The sequence below is a fragment of the Chiloscyllium punctatum genome, chromosome 15, assembly GCF_047496795.1.
Source record: "Chiloscyllium punctatum isolate Juve2018m chromosome 15, sChiPun1.3, whole genome shotgun sequence".
NCBI lineage: Eukaryota > Metazoa > Chordata > Chondrichthyes > Orectolobiformes > Hemiscylliidae > Chiloscyllium > Chiloscyllium punctatum.
In genome coordinates, this window is record NC_092753.1 from 80,313,540 (window position 1) to 80,337,372 (window position 23,833).

Genomic DNA, 23,833 nt, shown 5'->3' on the forward strand with positions numbered 1-23,833 from the left:
GTTGACTTTCAGACATAAAGGAATGGAGGGTGCTTTCCACATTGTCGCTTTTAAACTGATTGTGTTTATCAAAGTGGTGCTGGAATTCAAGAACTAGACAAATTTCACCTCGCTTAACTTTATCTTTTCTATTCCTAAAGGGGTACCCTTGAATTCAAATAACTTATTCAAGTTCTTCTCTTTGCCTATTAATTTAAATGTGTAATATATTTGTTTAAGTCTTAATTGTTGCCTGGCATTTAGTTCAGATTTTATGATAGTGAGAGTATACAGATTTCTATTACAGAACCTCCAGGCCACATTGCCAAGACAGACAGGCCCTCATAAAACCACAGAAGTAACTTCAAGTGCCCAGAATCTCACTAAGTGGGTGGTCAATGGAGACAATACTTTGAACATATCACCCTGCCCAGCAACAGCTGCCTCAACCTCTCCTGTGAGTGATCTTCAAATTGTGGAAGTCAAATCGTTATTATCTCCACAAACACCATCTAATTATCAAAGGTTAGTGAGATTTTGCAGGTTGTTCGTATTATCTCAGTACTCGGTTTTAGTCGGGATTCTCTGATTTTAGAAAGGCTTGTATGGGAACATATGCATCAGAAATGTGTTTTCAGTAAATTGTTCCTACAGTTTTATAAATTCTAACTGCAGCAGTTGATTGCCAGTTTCAGTAGTTCCTTTCCTAATACTCCAAAGTCAATGAACACCATTGACAACTCCTCAGATATCAAAGCAATCCATATCCAAATGCAGCATGATCTGGCCAAGTGGCAGAACAAAGAATCTAACCATTATCCCTTGACACTCATGGATATTCCATTGCTGAATCCCACTATCAATATCCTGGGGGTTATCATTGACCAGAAATTGAACTGAACTAGCCAAAATAAAACTCTGGATACAGTTTTAACCCACCTCCTGACTCCCAGGTACCTGTCAGCCACCTACAAGGCACAAGCCAGAGATATGATGGAATGCTTCTGAATTTTCTGGATGGGTGCTATACAAAAGTGCTCAACAAGGACAAACCAGTCAGCTTGATTTGCACCATATCCAGAAACATTCACTCCCTTGCTCAGTAGTTGCAGTGTGTACCATCAACAAGATTCACTGCAGAAATTCACCAAGTCTCTTTTGTCAGCACCTTACAAACCCATGATAGCTACCATCTGGAAGGGCAAGGGCAGCAGATACATGAGAACACCATTACCTGCAATTTTCCCTCCAAGCCAGTAACCATCTTAACTTGGAAATATATTCCTTCAGTGTCACTGGGCCAAAATCTTGGAATTTGCTCCCAGATGGCATTGTGGATCTAATTACAGGAAGTAGATTACAGCAGATCAAGAAGGCAGATCTCCTCTGTCTTCTCAGTTAAAAGGGGGGGGGTGATCAGTGATGACCATGTCCCTTGAATTAATTAACAAAAAATGCACATCCAGGTCCTCTTAGTCAAGATCTTGTACTGAAACAGTGTCTGTAACTGTCTGCACTGAGTTTGATTCATAATTATGGCATCAATTCTTGATGGCAAGGTACTGTTTTTGTGAAACAGTGGGGTGACGCACATCATACCTGAGCAAGGGATGGTACAAAGGGATATGAATTTCTGAAAATTATCTTTTTTGTGCAAGTATTAACCATGTGTTTTACAAGTTTGCCATTATTATTCTCGCAAATTCTGAGTCAGTGTTGTTTTGACAGGGGCACTTGCAATTTGGCAACAATATAACTACAGCATTCAGGTAGAAATCTCTAATGATTAAATCCAGAAACAATTTTACTATTGTGTAGTCAAAAACAAAATTGTTTGCATAACCTTACTTCATTGGAACTAGAATTACACTCCTGTTTTATATTGCTGTATATGAAAATAAATCTTTAAATAAATCTTCCCCAAATAAAGAATTATCCCATCATCATCATATGGCTGCATTGACTATATTCTCTCGTTACATCAAGTCTGGATAAAGCCAATAGTCTATTGGCTGACAGCCCTTATCCACTTGCCATGAATATGAGATCACCCACATCTTTACTGTCTGCATGCTAACCTGCGGGAAATCCTGCTCTCTCAATGCTCTGTCTCCATGTTGACTTACGTTGGGCTCCCTTCTTTTTAAAAAAAAAGGTTTTCACCCTGCAGTTCAATGTTGCTTGCTATCCTGGATGTTCCCCCAGCCCTTCGATTTCTGAGCACCTCCAACACCAGCTTATTATGGATCACTTCAGGCATCATTGTTGAGCAGATCCTTCAGATATATAAGCCTGACATCGGAGTTTCTATCTTAACCTTTCTGCCTCTCCACCTTTCAACTTGAATACTCTTTTATTAAAATCTATGACTTCAAACTACTTTTGGTTTTGCCACCTCTTCCTCTTATTCTCCCTCCAATCTACTGTATATTTCAGTCAGTGATTTTGATTGAGATCAGTTTTTTTTGTTAATTTGGACAAAACTACAAATCTCAGTTAGCTGTGAATAAAGCCACAGGATTCTGTAATTTTCAACAGAAGAAACATTATACAAGAGTCAACAAACCAAACACTACCATCTCGTTTTATACTTTAACATGCTGGGAAAAAAAACATGAATTAACAGCAAGATTGTGGAAGCCTATAAACTATGAATTGTACCTCAGACACAACTATGGCATATCTTATGAACTGGTTTAGCAGTCCATTTTCTCTTTTTTTAGTTATTACAGTAAGTCACAAAGTCCTTCAAACCTTTGATTCCTCCCAGGAATCTCATGTCTTCCCCATAAAGTTTTACCTTCTGATTCCCATTCAATGGCAACTCAGATTAGTCTGGAGGCTTTCCTGCTGCTTCTACCTGCAAAAAGCTGTCAGGCAACAAACTTGGAATACCTCAGTGACTATTTGCTGTCTAGCTTCCCAATCACGTCTTCTGAAAATGTCTCGCTGGTTGACCAGACTGAAGCCTAGCATTAATTAACAAGTGCAGTTCTCACTCCTTAGTGATACTGAACTGAAAACTGTTGCTCAGTGGCTTCCTTCTATGCCATAGCAATGTTGAGCCAATGACTGCTGCTCGTTCCAGTCACCTCGTGAGCAGGATTTCATACCTGGTCATGTCTTTGCACTTTATACATTGCAAGTGCTCTGCTAATCTGTGTGGGCTCAACATCCTTTTCAGTTCAGCTTCTGTCCCAAGACAGGGTCCATTCCAAAATAACATGCATTAGATTTAATGAAAATGAATTTCCTTTAACCAACAATTAAGTTCTGACTGAATGAGCACTCTGATTCATCCAAAACTCGAAACTTTCCTTGTATTTATATATGTATGGACCCTCACAGATGTTCAGTACTTCAGCCAGTCGGACAGTAGCAGGGAAGTGCACCATGTCTGCGTAATTAAAGATTAGTCGCCTCGTGGATGGATTGCTTGCAATCAAGACTACTTGGTTGTTTAATCATTTTTATCATTTCTTTGCTCAAAAATTAAAATTCTGCAGAATTAAAAAAAAGCTTGAAAGAAAAACAAATAGAACTTGTTATCAGTAATAAGAATGTACATGTTAACACTGCATTGTGGATTTTCGTTCTGTCCATGTTCCCCCGTTGCTCCTTTGTGTTCTTTCTCCAACCCCACTCACTCTTTCCCCCTCGTCATTCTATTCCTTTTCTGTACTCCTCTGCAGTCTCTTCCCTTTCTTTGTCCCACCACTCTCCCTGCCAATTTTGCAGTACTCTTCCTCTTTCCGTCCCTAATTGTATTGTCATCTCTTTACACCTACAGATATATAAGCTTACCGGTCATGCCACCAATGCAAATTGTTGCAAGAGTTTTAAATAGCGAGTAAAAACAAGGCTGTCTCATGAAGCTGGGCAGAGCTTTTATAGTTTCAAATATTTTAGTAAAAATAGATTGATTTGACTCTTTGAGGGCAGCCTCATTCGTATCTTGAAACTGGGGTCGGGTTTCTTCAGGGGGTTGCTGCTGGGTGAGGGAGTCGGGGAGTGGGAAGGGAGATTATTTGAAATTGGAGAACTCAATGTTGGGTCCTCTAGGCTGTAGGCTTTCCAAGTGAAATATGAGATGGTGTTCCTCCAATTTGCAGTTTGGTTCATTGTGGCAATGGAGCATGCCAAGGATGGTCACGTCGGAAAGGGAGTAGGAATGGGATTTAAAATGGGTGTAACTGGAAAATCAGGTCAGCCCCTCTGGGCCCAGCTCAGATACTCAGCAAAACGTTACCTTAGTTTACGTTGTGGTCTTCTCTCCATTGGAGATACCAATCAGGAGCACCTGATGCAGTCAACTAGGTTGAAAGAGAGACAGGTGAACCTCTGTCTCACCTGGAAGGACTGTTTGGGGCCCTTGATGGGGATGTGGGGAGGTGTGGTGTGTCTGCAGGTTTTGCATGTTTTCTGGTTGCAAGGAAAGGTTCCTTGAGTTCAGGGTAGTTGGTGGGGAGAGTGGTGCAAACGAAGAATTGATAAAAGGAGCAGTCCTTGCGTAACGCAGAGAGGGGTCAGAAGGGGAAGATGTTCTTGGTCGTGTGGTCTGGTTGGAGTTGGCAGAAGTGTTTAAGGATGATGTGTTGGATGTGGAGACTGGTAGGTGAGGATAATGGTGACTCTGTTTTTATTGCATTTAGAGGCAAGGGTGTTCAAGCAATGGAGTGGGGAATGGAAGTGGTGTGGTGCAGAGCCCTCTGAATGATAGAGGCGGGGAAGCATGTTGTTCAAAATAGGTGAATATCTGGAATGTTTGGGAAAGTGGAATGTCTCCTCGTCCGAGCAGATGTGGCAAATGAATTGGGAGAATGGGATGAAGTTCTTTTAGGATACTGGGTGGGATGAGGTGTAGTCCAGATAGTTGTGAGACTCGTGGTTTGTAGTAAATGTCTGTCTGGAGACTGTCGCTGGAGGTGGAAATGGTGAGGTCAAGGAAGGGGAGGGAAGTGTCCAAGATGGACCAATTTAATTTGAGGGCGGGGTGGAAGTTGTGGGTGAAGTTGATGAACTGCTGTACTTCAGCCTGGGTGCAGGAAGCTGCACCATGTAGTCATTGGTGTCCAGTAATGGCAGAAGAATTGGGGCACTGTGCCTGTGTAGGCACTGAAAAGGGACTGTTCAACATAACCACTACCTGTGTTCACCTATCCCCACCTCACCACCTTGTACCCCCACCCCTTAATCAGCAGCTCCTCTTACACCCACCCCAGGTCCTGAAAAAGTGTTATACCCAAAATGTTGACTTGTCCACCTCCTAATGCTGCTTGGCTTGCTGTGTTCTTTCAGCCTCTTGCTTGTCTACCTTATGAAGGTGGCATTATCAGAACAGATATGATGTGAAGAGAGCGAAGCTAGGAGAACAGGATGGAATCTTTACATGAAACAGGCTGAGAGAATGTACCATCTAAATAGCTGTGGAAGTCGGTGGGTTTGTAGTGGATGGCCAGCCTATCCCCAGAAATGGAAGCAGATGTCAAGGAAAAGTGGGAGGGAAGAGTCAGAGATGGACCAGGTGAAGGTGAGAGCTGGTCACCAAAAAATTGATAATTTTTTTCCAATTTGGGATGAGAGAGGGAAACAGCACCAGTATTGTCAATAATGCCCTGGAGGAAATGTTTATCTGAATATGACTTCACTGATGGTTGTAGGCTCAGTAAACTGCATTGCTTGGGATAGATCTTCACTTCATTAAACTGTTAGTAAATTTATGTTTTATTTAATGTTTCACCACAAACTTTGGGTTTAACTTGGATCTTTTTAAGCTTGATTACTTCTTTAAGCAAATAACAATAATTTGAGATAATTTCATTATCAGTTGTAGAAATTTCAATTTGTGCTTCCTAGTGATTTAGTGAATAAAGAATCAGAGTCCAGAATTCAGTCCCTCTTCTGTTCATGACTGCTGTCTTACCTGCGATTCAAACTAAAGCAAAATACTGTGGATATTGAAAATCTGAGACAAACGAGAATGCTGGAGAAACTCAGCAGGTCGGGTAGCATCTATGGTGAGAGGAACAGAATTAAAGTTTCGAGTACAGAATCACTCTTCAGAGCTGATAGGAGTTCATGACGAGTTCTTCAGTTCTGAAAAAGTCATAACAGACTCAAAACGTTAATTCTGTTTCTCTCTCCACAAGTTCCGTCAGACCTGCTGAGTTTCTCCAGAATTCTGTTTGTCACCCATGGCTGAGTTTTTAGATGTTGCCATTGAGCTGTAAGATTGAGTTCAAGCCTATTCCAGGACTTGAGCACAAAAAGCATAGCCGCCATGCTAGTGCAGTGTTGAGGGAGTGCTACAGTGTTGGAGAGGTCTTTATAGGTGAGGTTACACTGAGGTTCAGTCTGTCCTCGGGTTGTTGTAAAAGTACTCGTGGCACTGCTTTGAAGGAAACCAGGGTGAGTTCTTCCTGGTGTGTTGGCCAATATTCTCAATCAAAAACACATTAACTGACCATTTTCACATTGACATTCTTCAGAGTATTTGCTGTGTGCAAGGTAACTATGTTTCTTGTGACTGTGCTTTAAAAGTATTTCATTGGCTTCAAAGTGCTTTAGAACATCCTCTTTGTCACAAATGCTTACAAATGCATGTTTTTTTCCCTACAGCAATCAGGTTTTCAAATTGCTGGCCAGTGAACACTGCTGAAAATTTGTTAGTCGCAGTAGAATTGAATATTGTTGAGTATCCAAGAAAAACTAGCTGTCTAAACACTCGTACTTAAAAGTAGTTGTGGAACAGTACCCAAGCATCTGCAGGAGAGGGAGTTTGTAATAAATCTGAAGGGATTTTAAGATTAGAAGTTCAAGATACTTTTGAAAATGAGAAATTTCTCATTTGAATCAAGTATTTATATCTTACAAATATTGGAGAATTAAAAACTACTTAGCTGAATAATTACATAACACAGTCCTCCAATTGCTCTGCACGCTAATGCTAACATTTTGCTACTTCTTCTTCTAGTCTTAAACGACCACTTAACTATGCAGGAGCAAGTCCAAATCCAAAGCAACCAAAATTAGATGAAGGAAAATCTTTTGACAGCCCTGTAAATGGGGAAACTGTTAATGATACGACATTTGATGACGATGTCATTATTATTGATGAGAAAAGTACACCAAGGCCGAGTTTAACTTTTGACTTGTCAAAAGTAAAACATGAGCACAGAGTAAGTACAGATACGACTGACTGCGTCAATGATGTACTGCCCAATAACTCTGAAGAACAAGTTAAAGGTACACAGACTGAGAACTCCCCAATTTCGGTCAAGGAGGAGGGCAGTGGTTCTGAAAAGCCGAACCTGTCCAGTGACGCCAGTCATCGGAAAGAAGAAATTCAACAGCCTCAAGATGACAACCTTAAGTGTTTGGCAAATGACATGGAAAGCATAGCTCAAACCAGAGAAAAAGGAAACATGCAAAATGATTTTCTGAAAGCCATGACTGACGAGAGGGATCACTACAAAGCAAAGTGTGAACTGATGGAAAAAGAACTGGAAAATATTCAAAGAAAGCTTTTGGAAAAAAGTGAGTGCCCTATCAAAAAGGAGTGCTGCCATGAGTGGACACAGTCTGAATTTGTCATTGGGGTCCATACAGAGAGTATGAATGACTTCTACAAACTTAGTAATGAGGAAAAGGCAACCCAATATGAACTGGCACTAAAGGAAATGGAAAAGTTAAAGACACAGTGCCAGACACTGGAGAATTTAAAGTTTGAATGTTTCACTTGTAATCTGAAAGAAAATGATAATTTGGTAAAAAAGGAGGAAGATGAGCTAATTCTGCAGCTGGACAGTATGTTTCGACAATTAGAAAGCTGCAAGTCTGAACGAGATCAGCATAAAGAAGAAGTAAGTAACTAAAATATACAAATGGGCAAATAGGTTTTCAAATTTTGACATGAATGTGCCAGGTATTAGCTAGTGGAAAATTTCACCTTGGTTCCCACTGCCTTCAGTTTATTGAGGTTCCTTGATGTCATCCTCAGTCAAATATGTCTTGATGTTTAGGGCAGTCGCTCTCCTCTCATTGCTGGAATTCCATCCTTTTGTTCTCACTGTGCTGTGGTAACAGTTGGAGCTATGTGGTCCTGGTTGAACCAACCTGAGCATTAATAAGTAGTTGTTGGTAATTAATTGTCATTTGATAGCAACATTGACATCTTTCATCACCTCTCAACTTAGAGTTGATTGGTGCAGTAATTGACCAAGCTGGATTTATCCCGCTTCTAGTTAGTGGGATGTACCTGGCAATTTTCCACACTGCCAGGTAGGTGCCAATATTGTAGCTGTACTGGAACAGCATAGTGAGGGTCAATAACAATTTGAAGCAAAAGTCTCTAGCACAGCAACCACAATGTTCTCAGGGCAGGTATCCTTTTCTGTCTAGTGTGTGCAGAATGTGTTTTAACAAACCCATCTTTTAATGTTTTAAGCTGAAAAAGAATTGATTGCAGAATGGGTTACAGCAGTTTTATTTTCCTTGCGATTTTAGAATTAAACATGTGACATGCTAAGAGATTTGATGAATCAAGTTTGTTCATCCACAAGCTTGTACCTGTTCTTCGCCTTGGTTTTTGCACAGTCCTCCTCTTTTAGACTCAATTTCTTGAGTGTCCTAAAAATGGTTCATTCTTGAATATCAGTCCAAAGGACACGTACTCAGCACCACCATTTATCTGGGAATCCCATTTTGTACTCCGTAGTACTGACTTTGGTTGAAATGACATTTAATTCTGCTGCATCAGTTAGTATTCAGGCTGACAGTTCTAGCAGCTAAATCCATTCCATTTGAGTCAATAAGTAATGCACATTCATAAAGTTGATACCTGATACCGGAACTGTGGGTGCTTTGCTGTTGAGCCTGTATTTGTTGCAAAAATGAAAAGTTAAACAATTGTGCTCATGATATCTTAGTCACCATAATATAATAAACATCAGACATGATAACTAGTTTGAGTGGGGGAATGGAACGAATTCATTCTTCAAGATGTCAAACTGGGTATAGCATAGGTCACTATTCTGCTCCCAATTCCATTACACTATACCAGTGAATAATTGAGGCTGGTTTTATTTAGCTAAGTATTCATTTCAATTATTTTATGACAACCTGCATCAACTACTTAGAATTTCTCTTTAGGATTTCTTATCATTTTATTTTAGATTTTATGTTTCCAGGCTCCTTTCTAGCCACATCATTTCAGAATACTGGGAAAGTTACGTATGCCCGATTTTCAGTATTTCTTTTCCTGTTATACAAATCTCAGAATTTTAGGATTTGTCTGTTATAATACTTTCATAGTTTGTTCCTAAAATTAATGCTATAGTATATTTTTATAATTGGAGACCAACCTTTTATGAAAGTGTTTTTTTTTACTCTTCCCTCCCTCCCGGACACAGGCTGAGCGATTACAAAGAGAAAATGATACCATCAAGCTCAAATGGGCCAATCTTTGTAAAGAAGTGGAATGTTTAAAGCGTGAAGTCACTGAAGCACAACAGAGTAACCTTCCCAATGACACGAGGTAAAACATTACATTTTGAGATTTTACAGGGGCAAGAAAAATAAAATTTATATTTGGAAACTATATCAAACTCCGATTAGGAAAAACCCTTAGGAATGGTGCAGTATGTGTTGGGGCTTACCATTCAGAATAGTTACTTATATGTGATTAAACAAGGCTTGAAGGAATTGAAGATGGGGATCTGATGGTGAACAATGATGACTCAGTAAGGCCTAACAGGGACCTACAAGATCGAAGGACAGTGCTTCATAGCAAGCTATGAAATTATCAATCAACTTTGGAAAGGCAGGGTTGGGACAAAACACTTAAACCTTGATCTTGAGCAGTAAATTTACTATCTATTTGATACCTCAATTTTAATGGGAAATGTTTTGTGGACATAAAACATTAGTGATATTGCAATCACCCATTTTATATGGAGATGTAAAACAAATCTTATATGATTAAAAGTAGGGCCTTCGGTAGTGCTGTAGAACAGAGAGACCTAGGGGTTCAGGGCATTAAGAAGGGTGATTAAGAAAGCCATTAGCATACTCGCCTTCATTGCTCAGACGTTTTGATTATAGGAGTTGGGATGTTGTGTTGCGGCTGCACAGGACATTGCTAAGGCCTGTTTCTGGAGTACCGTGACCAGTCTGGTTTCCCTCTTATAGGAAGGATATTATTAAGCTGGAGAGGGTTCAGATGGAATTTAGCAGAATGTTGCACTCTAAGACTCGATGACCCTATGATTGGAATCATTTTCAAGCTTCAATTCCTATGAAAACAGTGGTTCTGGTTTCAGCCATGGGAATGTTGATGAATTTTTCCTGATTGGAATGGAATTTAATAAAACACAAGGACACTTCCAAAATTTAGCTTTCAAACTGATGATTAAATAGCATTGAAAAGTTCAGTGCTAGTAAGCTTCTATTTTAAAAAGAAAAGCTTTCAGAGGGCATTATCTCAATGCACAAATATTTTTTCAAAAATTCAATTTTTGTTCTGGGTTGGCAAATGTGAGTAATGTCACATTGTGACTCTCAAACTACATCTGTGAACTCTGTCAGACTTTGCTCAAGATTGATGTAAATTTTGGGAGGAGTCAGGTGTGGGTACAGTTTGTGACTTGAGATTGGCTTTGGGGTTATGTTCAGGCCAGAAGACATCAGGTGGAAGTATGTTCCTCCTTACCTGTGCACAAAATGGATCCAGTCATTGCAACAGGAAAGGAAAGGCGTGTCATCAAGCTGGTAAATCCTGGGACTGACACAAGTCCTGTGACCCTCTTTGTTTTATATTCATTTGTGATGTGGACGTCGCTGGCTGGGGCACGTTTGTTGTCTGCCCGTAGTTGTCTTTGAGAAGGTGGCAGTGAGCTGCTGCCTTGAACTGCTGCAGTCCACCGGTTGTAGGTTAACCTACAATGCTCTTAGGGAGGGAATTCCAGGATTTTGACCCAGCAACAGTGAAAGAATGGTGATATATTTCCATTCAGGATGGTGAGTGATTTGGAGGGGAGCTTGCAGGTGATTGTGATCCCAGGTATCTGCTGCCCTTGTCCTTCTGGATGGTAGTTATACTGGGTTTGAAGGTGCTGTCTAAGGATCTTTGAATTTTCTGCAGTTCATCTTGTAGGTACTACTCACTGCTGCCACTGAGTGTTGGTGGTGGAAGCAGTGGATGCTTGCGGATGCAATGCCAGTCAAGCGACTGCTTTGTCCTGGATGGTGTCAAGCTCCCTGGACTATGTTGGAGCTATACCCATCCAGGATGTGTTGTGCTGTGTGTCCAACAAGGTTGTAGCAAGCCTGATTTTTTTTAAAAAAAGGCTATTGGTGATCTGATGGGTGTATCAGGTTGCTGCAGTTCTGATGTCCTGCAGGGTCATATGTGGAGTTTTGGAAAAAAATTAATTGCACAGAAATTGAAGCTCCTCATCACCATCAAGACCACTGTGATTGCCTGCCCTTGGGCAATCCCCTTGGCTTTCCCTTCAGCTTTCAGTCATAAGATTGTAAAGCTTAAGAAGCATATCTTGGAACAGAGGCATCGTCTTCTGACTTTGCTCCCCTGTCCCTTCAAAGTAGCTTACCCTGTTCCTGTATAGTCTGCTCATTTGGTGTTTCTCAGCATTCTGCACAGACTTTCTTCCCAGAGTCGATTAGGGATTCACAGGAAATTCTGGTCTAGCCAGAGTCACCTACATCTGCGACATGGTGCTCCCCTGCTTTGGAACTGTTCAGGTGGTGAGTGAGCCATTTCAGGCAGCTGCTTATCCACCTTTTCCTATGTTTAATATGGATGGGATTTGACTGCTTCCATTCTAGGTCGTATTTATTAAGTGCTTGTCTGAATACTCAGGAGTCTGAGATTGAAGGTCTGGGGTCTCAATTTTGCTGGTGTTTTTTTTGTGTGGTAGCTGTGTCTTTCAGGGAATCTGCCTGTGACTCCCCCTTCCTGCCAGACACTATGCTTGCTTGCAGTGTCATGCTCCCAACACTTGCAGCAAACAGTAAGGCCTGTTTTGTTGTCCTCCTTCCTCAGCACCTCTCCCTGGCCTGCAGAATTTCTCCATAACTTGACATTGGTCGCACAGGTTGAATGGATTTCAGAAACTATGAAAAAGAGGGTTTCATAATTCTTGTCTACCCCTCAAACTGGGCAGAAACAATATCACTGAAAGCTGGAACTATTCCTGACCTGCAAAAATGTTTGACAAACCTGACGTAAGCTTAGGAATTCACAATTGTTAAGAAATTTTGCTCCTGTTCCTGTTGGCATTTTCTCTGGAGGGGAAACTAACAAAATGCAGCCATTCTCCCCACTGAAACATGCCTCTGAATGTTGACAGAAGTTAAGCTTAGCCCATTCTGTGCACTGATTGTTGAAATAAGTAATTTTTGAAGTTTGAATTGTTTCATTTCAAACTAAAAAGAAATTTTCTCATACTAATGAATTTTAATGTTTATAGCGAGTTTTGAGAAGATTTAATGTTTATATTGGGACTGCTGGTGATTTTGTAAAAAACTAATATAAAATCTGTTCTCGTGAAATTCAATTATGACAGTTTTGTCATGATTGAACATGAAGATCGTTTTGAACAATAATAATGCCTAAAGGGTTTTGCAGTAGTATTCTTCATTAGATATGTGTTGGAGCATTTGCAAGAATCTCTGGGGGGGACAAAAATGTTAAGGACAGTCTTACATTCCATCTAATTGAAATGAACTATTCAACTGTCACAATTGTTAACGTGTGAACATTTCATTCCTTACAGTATGAAACTCAGGTCTCTGCGGTTTGGCATTGCACAGATTCTGGTTAAGATTATACCTGAACTGGACTTAACACAAATAAACTATGAAAGTGAAGTTGTTGATGAGATTTTAGAACAGGTGTTATCTGCCAATACATCATGAAGGCCATCATCTGCTTTATAACATGGATATATTGTGAAGACATCAGTGGACTGTGTAACTATGTCAATATACTTTTTTGATAAAATCAGAGCTTATAAGTAAGCGAATTATGCACTTCTGTGATCACAATGATTTCTGTTTGTTTGTTTTTTGTTGACCAAAAGTATTGATTTCTTAAGTTGTTAGTCAGTTTACTTTAGTAATGTATTACAGGCTAGCTGAATAAAATGGGGTAGTTCCTTGAAAATAAGTAATGCAAACTAAATTTCTTGACCCATCTTGTGCAAAGATTATCTCTTTTGAGGTATTATATCCAAATCTTTTACTCATGCCATCTGTGGTTAATCTCTCAACTACTCATCTTTCTAATCAAAAAGGATCCGTGGAATGGGAGGGTATTATGACTTTTGATCAACTGGAGATCATTTCAATTTTTTAAAAAAAGATTTTGTTGATGTACCTCCAGGCATTTATAGTGTGCACATTTTGGATTAAATAATGATGCTGTACATCACTATGTAATTTCATATTAATTTCAATATAAGTCTTTTATAATGTAATGACATGTACTTTTCACCTTCTTTCTGAATAGTGATCTCAATTGCAAAAACTTAGCTGTTCTTTATTCCCCTTTTAACCTACAAACACTGGCGTTGCTTTTTTCCGCTCTGGCAGAAATAGTTCTACAATCTGCCTCGATGTCGAAAGGTTAAGATTAGAAAAACTGGCTTGGGTCGTCTTGGTGAGTGCAGATTTTGGTAACACCGAATATCATTGTTTACTATGATGGCTGTTGTGACGCTGTAAATCCCCACTTGGCAGAGTTGCCAGAGGCCAACTCTGTATGTGGAGTCTATTACCCATCAAGAAATCAACACCACCAATAAAAGACAGGTGAGTGAAAAATCGATGTGCAGGGTATCATTCAATATTTATTGAAAGAAAATCCAGCATCATTGATTGTAGTAAGGTTTCAGTGGGTGCCCTCAGACAAACTCTCTGTTACAGGAAGCTCAGGACAGGATGGAACTCTTCCTATGGATTATATGAATATATTAAAAATAGGTGGACTATTCTTAGCGTTGAGATTGGGCAAACTGTGGCTTGTTACCGCAATCAATATGTTAATGCATGCCAGGTTACAGACCAGTCTAGGGCACTCTTATATCTATCCCTCCTTTGCATTAAGGAGTTTTGTTGGATGCTGTTTCTTGACATCTAATTGAAAGTACATAGCTTAGCTTTACACTCAGTCTTCATAATCTGCGAGGGATAGAGGCATGTACTTCCTGCGTATACCAAGAAATTGCGGATACCAATCCAATATACCGCAAAGGACTATGTGATCGATTTACTCAGGCAGGTCGGATGAGATGATGGAATAAAAAAGGGGTCTGGTCATGGAATCATAGAGATGTACAGCACGGAAACAGACCCTTCAGTCCAACTTGTCCATGCCGACCAGATATCCCAACCCAATCTAATCCCACCTGCCAGCACCCGGCCCATAGCACTCCAAACCCTTCCTATTCATATACCTCTTAAATGCCTCTTAAATGTTGCAATTGTACTAGCCTCCACACTTCCTCTGGAAGCTCATTCCATACACGTACCACCCTCTGAGTGAAAACATTGTGTGTTAGGTCTCGATTAGATTAGATTAGATTACTTAGTGTGGAAACAGGCCCTTTGGCCCAACAAGTCCACACCGCCCCGCCGAAGCGCAACCCACCCATACCCCTACATCTACCCCTTACCTAACACTACGGGCAATTTAGCATGGCCAATTCACCTGACCTGCACATCTTTGGAATGTGGGAGGAAACCGGAGCACCCGGAGGAAACCCACGCAGACACGGGGAGAATGTGCAAACTCCACACAGAGTCACCTGAGGCAGGAATTGAACCTGGGTCTCTGGCGCTGTGAGGCAGCAGTGCTAACCACTGTGCCACCATGCCGCCCACTTTTATATCTTTCCCCTCTCAACCTAAACCTATGCCTTTAGTTTTGGACTCCCCCACCCCAGGGAAAAGACTTTGTCTATTTATCCTATCCATGCCCCTCATGATTTTATAAACCCCTATAAGGTCACCCATCAGCCTCCGACGCTCCAGGGAAAACAGCCCCAGCCTGTTCAGCCCCTCCCTATAACACAAATCCTCCAACCCTGGCAACATCCTTGTAAATCTTTTCTGAACCCTTTCAAGTTTCACATCTTTCCGATAGGAAGGAGACCAGAATTACACGCAATATTCCAACAGTGGCCCAACTCAATTCTCTGCCCAATAAAGGAAAGTATACCAAATGCCTCCTTCGCTATCCTATCTACGTGTGACTCCACTGTCAAGGAGCTATGAACCTGCACTCCAAGGTCTCTTTGTTCAGCAACACTCCCTAGGACCTTACCATTAAGTATATAGGTTCTGCTAAGATTCGCTTTCCCAAAATGCAGCACCTCACATTTATCTAAATTAAACTCCATCTGTCGCTTCTCAGCCTATTGGCCCATCTGATCAAGATCTCGTAATCTGAGGTAACTTTCTTTGCTGTCAACTACACCTCCAATTTTGGTGTCATCACCAAACCTCTTATGCTCACAATCAAATAATTTATATAAATGATGGAAAGTAGAGGACCCAGCATCAATCCTTGTGGCACTCCACTGGTCACAGGCCTCCAGTCTGAAAAGCAACCCTCCAACAACACCCTCTATCTTGTACCTTTGAGTCAGTTCTGTATCCAAATGGCGAGTTCTCCCTATATTTCATGAGACCCAACCTTGCTAAACAGTCTCCCCTGTGGAACCTTGTCGAAAGCCTGACTGAAGTCCATATAGATCACAGCGTGTTTTGAGAAGATTTGTAGCTCAGGTTGATGTTCTAGGAATCCAAGTCTAGGAATACTCATGCGTGTCTCTGTTTGGCTTGTTCATCCTAGAAACATGGCATTCCAACTGGAACTCTATCAACAATCACATCAAGTTAGGACCCCATCTACCACCTAAAGGAAATGATATCACCACAAGAAATGACATCACCAACCCAAAGAAACCCAAACATCTAAATAGAAAGCAGGAATCATCAGCAGTGCTTTGCCCAGAGGGCCACTGAAGATGATACCTAGTAGGGTGACGAAACGTCTGGAAATGAACTTCCAGCTCAATAAGCAAACTTACATCCAGAATATAGATCACATCTACCGCTCTGCCCTCATCAATCCTCTTTGTTACCTCTTCAAAATACTCAATCAAGTTTGTGAGACATAATTTCCCACGTCTAAAGCCATGTTGACTATCCCTAATCAGTCATGTATGCCCTGTCCCTCCTGATTCCCTCGAACAACTTGCCAACTACCGACGTCAGGCTCACTGGTCTATAGTTCCTTGGCTTGTCCTTACCACCCTTCTTAAACAGTGGCACCAAGTTAGCCAACATCCAGTCTTCCAGCACCTCACCTGTGACTATTGATGATACGAGTATCTCAGTAAGAGACCCAGCAATCACTTCCCTGCTTCCCACAGAGTTCTCGGGTACACCTGATCAGGTCCTGGGGATTTATCCATTTTTATGCGTTTCAAGACATCCAGCACATCCTCCTCTGTGATCTGGACATTTTTCAAGATGTCACCATCTATTTCCCTACATTATATATCTTCCATTTCCTTTTCCACAGTAAATACTGATGCAAAATACTCATTTAGTATCTCCCCCATTTTCTGTGACTCCACACAAAGGCTGCCTTGCTGATCTTTGAGGGGCCCTATTCTCTCCCTAGTTACCCTTTTGTCCTTAGTGTATTTGTGGTGCCAACCTTACAAGTATGTGGACCTGTGAACAATGATTTGGCAGATCATAAGGACTGAGTGCTTGTATTGGTTACAATTTTCTCAGTTTCCTTGCCAGTTGAATGCAAGATTGGTTATTTTAATACAGAAATGAAGTACTCTGGAACAACCCTTCACTGAAATGCTTTGTCCTCAGTCAGTGCATTATTGTGTTTCATTCTCAGTACATGTTAATGTTTCTAAGAAGAAGGGTTTAAAGTTGCAGTACTAGCTAGTTTTCTTTTTTGGAAAATCTAACAATAAGATCAAAATTCCTAAGGGAATATTCAGCATCACATTTGTGAAAATATAAAGTCCTACTATCACCACCACGTTCAATACCTCTGGTTTAGTGTATACATTCAAAAATATTCTACACCCAGCATTACGAATGTCTCTCTCCATTGTACAATAGATAATGTGTGCAATATGCACATTAAGCTTGTTCAATGGGTTGCTTAATGCGTGTGTGTTCATGGGGTGTGGATGTCTTTAACTATCCCTGTTGCCCTCTGGTGATGTTGTGGGCTACCTCTTTTTGAACAGTTTTCCATGTAAGAATCATATGCTGACATTGTGCTTGAGGAAATTCAATGATTTTCACCCAGAACTGGTCATGTGCACCAATTCAGTATGGTGTATAATCAGGAAGGAAACCTGAAGTGAGTGTGTAGTTGGAATGCGGTTGCTTTTGTCCTACTGACTGTCACAGTTAAAGATATAACAATCTGTCTAACCCAGGTGAGTAGTTGCAATGCATTCTGAAGATTATACATCCATACATTTTGATTGTAGTGAGGGGGTAGGTATTGAATCCAGTGGCAGAGACACTTAATTCAGGATAATAGGTGTGTCCTTGACAGTGTGGAGAACACTGGGAGTTTGAGCAAACGTATGTTATCTGGTCCTTTGAGTCTGCCTGTCATCCAGTAGGGTCATATTTAATCTCATCTTGGCTTCATTTGCTTTCTTGCTTCCTCTAACCATTTGAGGCCAAAAATCTTTCATTAAAATCTATCTCTACTTTGATCAGTGAGTCAATTTTCTCTGATCCCTGATGTGGAGAATTCCAAAGATTTACAACCTTTTGAGAAGAAATTCCTTGTTACTACATTGAGTGAACAATGAGGTGAGGCATGTTAAGTCTCCTCAATCTTATCTTTCCATAAAATCACCTCTCGTTCATCTAAACCCTATGTGTATAGATTCAAATTCTCCTCAACACTCCCTTTTATCTCAGCAATCAGCCTTTTCTGGTTTCGATGAATGGTACATGCTCTATCACACTTAACTCTTGCTAGGTGGTGAAGATACTTTGGAGGGCACCAACTGAACTACAGAGTGCACAAGCTTTGCATTGCCCTTGTATTAATGTGGCTGATCAGTGGTACCCTCTAGAGTCTATATTAATGGTGCAACTGAAAGTTCAAGACCGTGATCTTCAGACATTCTATGAAGTGCAGATTTCCATTCAAGTTCAGATGTTTGGTTGTCTTGCAGGCTGGCCTCAGCTGTTTCATTGTCAGCTTTGCGATTCATAACTAGAGCATAACTTTAGACCTTTTTCAGAAAATCCAGTGCACAATGAAATCTTTCATTTTTATTCATTTACTCATTGTTTCTCCTTTTCATCACCTACTGTGCTTTACATCTCACACGCTCCCAAAAGGCTGCTAATAAATCCATTCCAGGCTGTTACCTGTGTTATCTTATCAGCAAGCTAATAGATGGTTTAAGTGAACGGTGAAGAGTATTTCTTTCTGGTGCACTAGCTCTCTCCACTAATTACTTGCCTTAAGCCTGCATTCTGCCAGGTGGCAAGCAGCCCTTTGGCATCCAATGTAATGCACCAATGATATTTGTGTTTTTAATATAAAAATCAATGCTGAATATCTACTACTCAACACGACTGGATCTTGAGACCAAATTTTGATATCCAGCCTCAAATATTCATTTTTGTTGCTACAAGGCACTTACCATAATTTTTGAGATCTGTTTTTTGAGCTGTTGGTGTCGCTGACAGTATTGCTATTTATTTCCCATAACTAGTTGCTCTTGAGTGCTGATGGACCTCCTTGACTTGTTGTCAATTTCCTGAAGGTACTGCAGCTTTTCCGTTGGGTCTGCAGTTCCAAACTTTTGGCTCCAAAACAAATGAAACAGCAAGGATATGTGTCCAAGTCTGGATAATATGAAATTTGGAGTGGAACATAAGGTCCACATTCCCATGCACCTCAGCCATTCAAAATGGTTGAGGTCATGGGTTCCTGAGGGGATGCCAAAGTGGACTTGACAAGTTGTTGCTGTGCAGAGTGCACATAGTTCAGCTGTAATTTGCTAATAGATATGTAGAATAAAAAGTGGATCGATCAAAATTAAATAGTTTTAAGTGTCTCAGCTATAGAGGATAATTTAGCTGTGAAATTATCATGGAGAAAATCTAAAGCTATTTCTGAATGGAGGTAATGTCGACCAATCCCACGTGTTTTATAAAAGATAAGATTTATAATCATCTAGCAAGCAACAATTTGATTTCAGGTAGTCAAGGGCAGGTCGTATCTCACAAACTTCATTGCGTTTTTGAGAAGGTGACCAAGCATAGATGAGGGTAGGGCAGTTGACATGGTATACATGGACTTCAGTAAAACCTTTGATAAGGTTCCACATGGTAGACTGTTGGAGAAAATGCAGAGGCATGGGATTGAGGGTGATTTAGCTGTTTGGATTAGAAACTGGCTTTCTGAAAGAAGGCAGCAAATGGTGGTTAATGGAAAATATTCAGCCTGGAGTCCGGTTACTAGTGGTGGGCCACAAGGATCTGTTTAGGGACCACTGCTGTTTATCATTTTTATAAATGACTTCGATGCAGGCATAGGTGGATGGGGTAGTAAGTTTGCAGATGACACTAAAGTCAGTGGAGTTTGGAAGAATGTTACAGGTTGCAGGGAGACTTGGATAAACTGCAGAATTGGGCTGAGAGGTGGCAAATGGAGTTCAATGCAGCTAAATTTGAGGTGATGCATTTTGGGAAGAATCACAGGAAGGCAAAGTACTGGGTCAATGGAAAGATTCTTGGTTGTGTGGATGTGCAGAGGGATCTTGGAGTCCATGTACATAGATCCCTGAAAGTTGCCACCCAGGTGGATAGTGCTGTTAAGAAGACATATGGTGTGTTAAGATTCACTCCTCGAGGGATCGAGTTCCGGAGCCGCAATATCGTGCTGCAACTATACAAAACTCTAGTGCGGCCACACTTGGAATATTGTGTACAGTTCTGGTCACCATATTTCTGGAAGGGTGTGGAAGCATTGGAAAAGGTACAGAGGAGATTTACAAGGATGTTGCCTGGTCTGGAGGGGAAGGTCTTATGAGGAAAGGCTGAGAGACTTGGATCTGTTCTCATTGGAAACTAGAAGGCTAAGAGGGGATTTGATAGAGACATACAAGATGATTAGATAGGGTAGTCAGTGAAAGTCTTTTTCCTAGGGTGATGACATCAGCTTATACGAGGGGGCATAACTACAAATTGAGGGGTGATTGATTTAAGACAGATATCAGAGGCAGGTTCTTTAAGCAGAGAGTGGTAAGGGTGTGGAATGCCCTACCTGCTAATTTGGTCAACTCAGCCACATTCGGGAGATTTAAACAATCCTTAGATAAGCACATGGATAATTTTGGGATAGAGTAGGGGGATGAGCTGAGAATAGTTCACAGGTCGGTGCAACATTGAGGGCCGAAGGGCCTGTTCTGCGCTGTTTTGTTCTATGTTTAAATGTATTTTAAAGATGTAATGGTTTTGTTACCCTGACTCTATAGTAACTTCATAGCATAATTATCTGCGTAAACTGTCCACAATTCTTGTTATTAACATAAATAAATGAAACATAAAATACACTGTTTCTTATATTCAAGCTGGTTGGCCTGATTCTAGTTCCTATTTCTCAACCTGTTGCAAATTTTATGCATTTTGGAAATATTTGCATTTTGCATCTGCCTTACCTGACAAACATATTTATTTGAGAACAATTTTCCTGATGTCCATTAAGTATACTGTTTACAATTGTTTGAGTGATAAGCTTGTGTTAAGGTTTTGAAATCTGTTAATTGCTACTGTCTTTGGTCAAAATATTGTTTGTATACGCTGAATATAACTGATATAAATAAATGCAAAGAACTTGAGTGCATACTGATTCAGGCTGCACTTTTGAGTATGTCTTTATAGGGCTGTCCACTGTAATATTGACTTTCTGAAATTCAGCCTACTTCTGATTTGTATCATGCTGCATTATATACTTGTTAACTGGCAATTACGGTCGATCTCTACGCAAAATCTTACCTCCTGGGGAATAACTTTCAGTGATCATGAAATGGAATGTTGGCCATAGCCACCTCTGTTTGAAATGATGATAAATTCAATATTTCCTCCAATGAAATTAAGAACAAAACTACTCTGATTCAGGTCTGCAATTTCAGAGATTCCTTTTATATTTCAAAACTATGCAGTAGCCTTACTTACCTGTGCTTTTGTATTTGAAAAATGTGTGGAGTTAAGAAGGGTGGTTAGAAACAAGTTTGTTAATTTATGACTTTGAAAAGTGAAAATAGTGAATTCAAAAGTCTGATCGTTGATGAATGTCAATACTGCTGCATCCAAAAACTACCTAGTTGTGAAATTTCATTCATGATTTCTATGGCTTTCAAATGTAATCTAATGTAAGAATTTAAGTAAAAGATAATAGTCTGTTTAGCTCATAAAATCTGATCCCTCTAGTAATAATTCTGCCTGGCCTGGAAGCAAAGTGCAAATATTTGTCACTGTTTGAAGATGTTTCACCTGTTAACATCACCAAACTTTCAATTGCCAGCTACCCATTATTCTCAAGTAAAAGACAACCTGTAATTCAAAATTTCCCCTGACTGTCCAGACACTGAACAAAAAACTAGATCATTGGTGTATAAGTTAGGGCTAATATTACAGTGTTGACTTTATTGATCCAAGTGAAAGAAAATGAGCAGACTGCAAATCAGCTCTTTTCTCACACACTTTTGTGCAGTTAATGTACATTATTGTGACTTATTTATTAGTTTGATCCTTTGAATATAGTTTGGTTGACTTAACTCCAAAATATTCTGTCTATTGATATCCGCTGAATTTTTGTGAAAACAAACCGAGCTGCTTATCGCTAGGTCTTTCAACTCTGAGTTAATGTACAAACATTCAAAACGGGAATTGTATTGAGCGACAGAAAGAGAGGGTAATAATGAATCAACAGCCCTGTTTGCCTGGTTTTGTTTTTGCTTTCCATTGACTGTGGCTAGCATTTGGTATTGCTCATTTTAGTAATTTTACCTATGACACGTCCCTATCCACCTTGCCAGTGTTGGGTTTAATTTACTCTTTTCTTGATGTGCATATCTGAAAATGTAACCTTACTGTTGACTTCACTGTTAAGGTAACCTTTTTTTTAGTAATGTGGGAGTCTTAATATCTGTGAACCTCCACTCCTACTTTCTCTAAATATAATTTTTTGCCACTTAATGAATTTGGCTGAAATTTGCATAGTATTGAATCAGTCTTATTTAGTCTGCAGTTGTACCCTGCATTCCAATGGTTTCCAGATTGGAGCTTCTATCACTAAAGCCATTGTCTCTAACTTTCTTCAAGTCCAGAAAAATATTACGTTGTTTTATTTTCTACCTAAATTTGTGGAATCTTGAAAAGTGCAGTCTTTGTGGCTTCATGCTGGCTGAGTTATATTTCATGTCAGTTCACTAAGAACAGCAACTTGAATTAACATTCAAGGATCGAACAAATGTCAGAAAACTCTAGCATTTCATTAGATATACAATTGCTTTGCCATAGCCTTCCAGTGCTATGGGACAAGAGCTGCAAAATGGGATTAATGTAGTCAGAGCTTTGGGCCAAATGGCCTCAGGTGCTATAAATATCTTAGTCTTATCTTTTTTGTGGTGGGGTCTCCGTACAACAGTGCATGTTATGTTTTCGGATGCTCTTAAAATATTGTTTCATTTTTATGTTAGAGATTACTGTCTAACTTGAAGTAGTTACTTTTTATAGAAAATCTGCATTTGTTAGTTGCTGATGAAAGATTAGGTGCATGACTGCATGTAATTTAGGAAATAAGCTTTCATTTCAAAGAGTATAAAGCTTTTTTTATTTAACAAATGTAGTTTTGGTCGTTTACTTCACTAAAAGAGGTCTTAATTAGTTTTAACAAATGGTAACTCATGAAGTCTATTTGAGTTCAATTATTATTTCTGTTCTTATCTTTTTGTCCAAAAATGATGCAATATTAAATTTTGGGAGACAACGGTGGTTTTGCATTTCTTTTTTTTTTAAAAAGTTTTATAAAAGTTGAGTGTATTAAATATTGGCAAGTGGGGACTAAGGAGTTTTTAAAGTATTATGATAGATCATTGTCATCAACTATAATCAAACGAGAGTGCATTTCTACATTTTGTCTGTTCTCACGAAGCCACCGGTGTCCCAGAGCTTTGAATGTATTTTTTCTTTTGTTACCTTTTGTAATAAGCTGTATTTGTAATCCATGATCCTGAAAAAGCAAACATCTTGATGCAACAGGCTGGCGTGAATGTTGTTCTCAATGTTAATATATCACAGGTTCATGGGAAAATGTATAATGCGCTCAGTTGCCTCCGTGCTTAAATATATAATTGTAATATTTTGTGGAATTTTTATACTGAGAATTATGGTAGCTTTTTAATGAATATATTGGAATATTTGCAGACAAGATTTTATGTTGTGTACATTTAACACTTTATTTTTGTTTTATTCATTAAACTTCAAGGTTTGCAATAGTTGTAGTTAATTATTTTAACTATTTTTGCTGACTGTAACTGAGAAAAAATTATGGCACTATTTTACACAGTTTAAAAATAGTTAACTGGGGACATTTCTCTTCTGCTTTTTATTTCTCAGTATTCTCCTCTTGCTGATAGGCAGTTGGTACTTCACCTAGGTACTTTTTTTTGTGAGCCTGGTAGTCTATTGGACATCACAACTATGCTACTTCATATCAAATTGCTCTCACGTTCCTAGCAGACATCATTGG

The 23,833-nt window shown here is 39.7% G+C and overlaps 1 protein-coding gene across 1 annotated transcript in view; it reads left to right on the plus strand.

Annotated features, from left to right (window-relative positions):
* Window positions 1-23,579, plus strand: part of morc3a (MORC family CW-type zinc finger 3a) — a 66,513-nt gene extending 42,934 nt beyond the window's left edge. Inside the window, exons 16-19 of the mRNA XM_072585621.1 lie at window positions 287-504; window positions 6,953-7,841; window positions 9,390-9,514; window positions 12,774-23,579. Of these exons, the coding sequence (XP_072441722.1) occupies window positions 287-504; window positions 6,953-7,841; window positions 9,390-9,514; window positions 12,774-12,915 (1,374 nt within the window). The 3' untranslated portion in view covers window positions 12,916-23,579. The remainder of the gene's footprint in view (window positions 1-286; window positions 505-6,952; window positions 7,842-9,389; window positions 9,515-12,773) is intronic.
* Window positions 23,580-23,833: the final 254 nt, after the last annotated feature.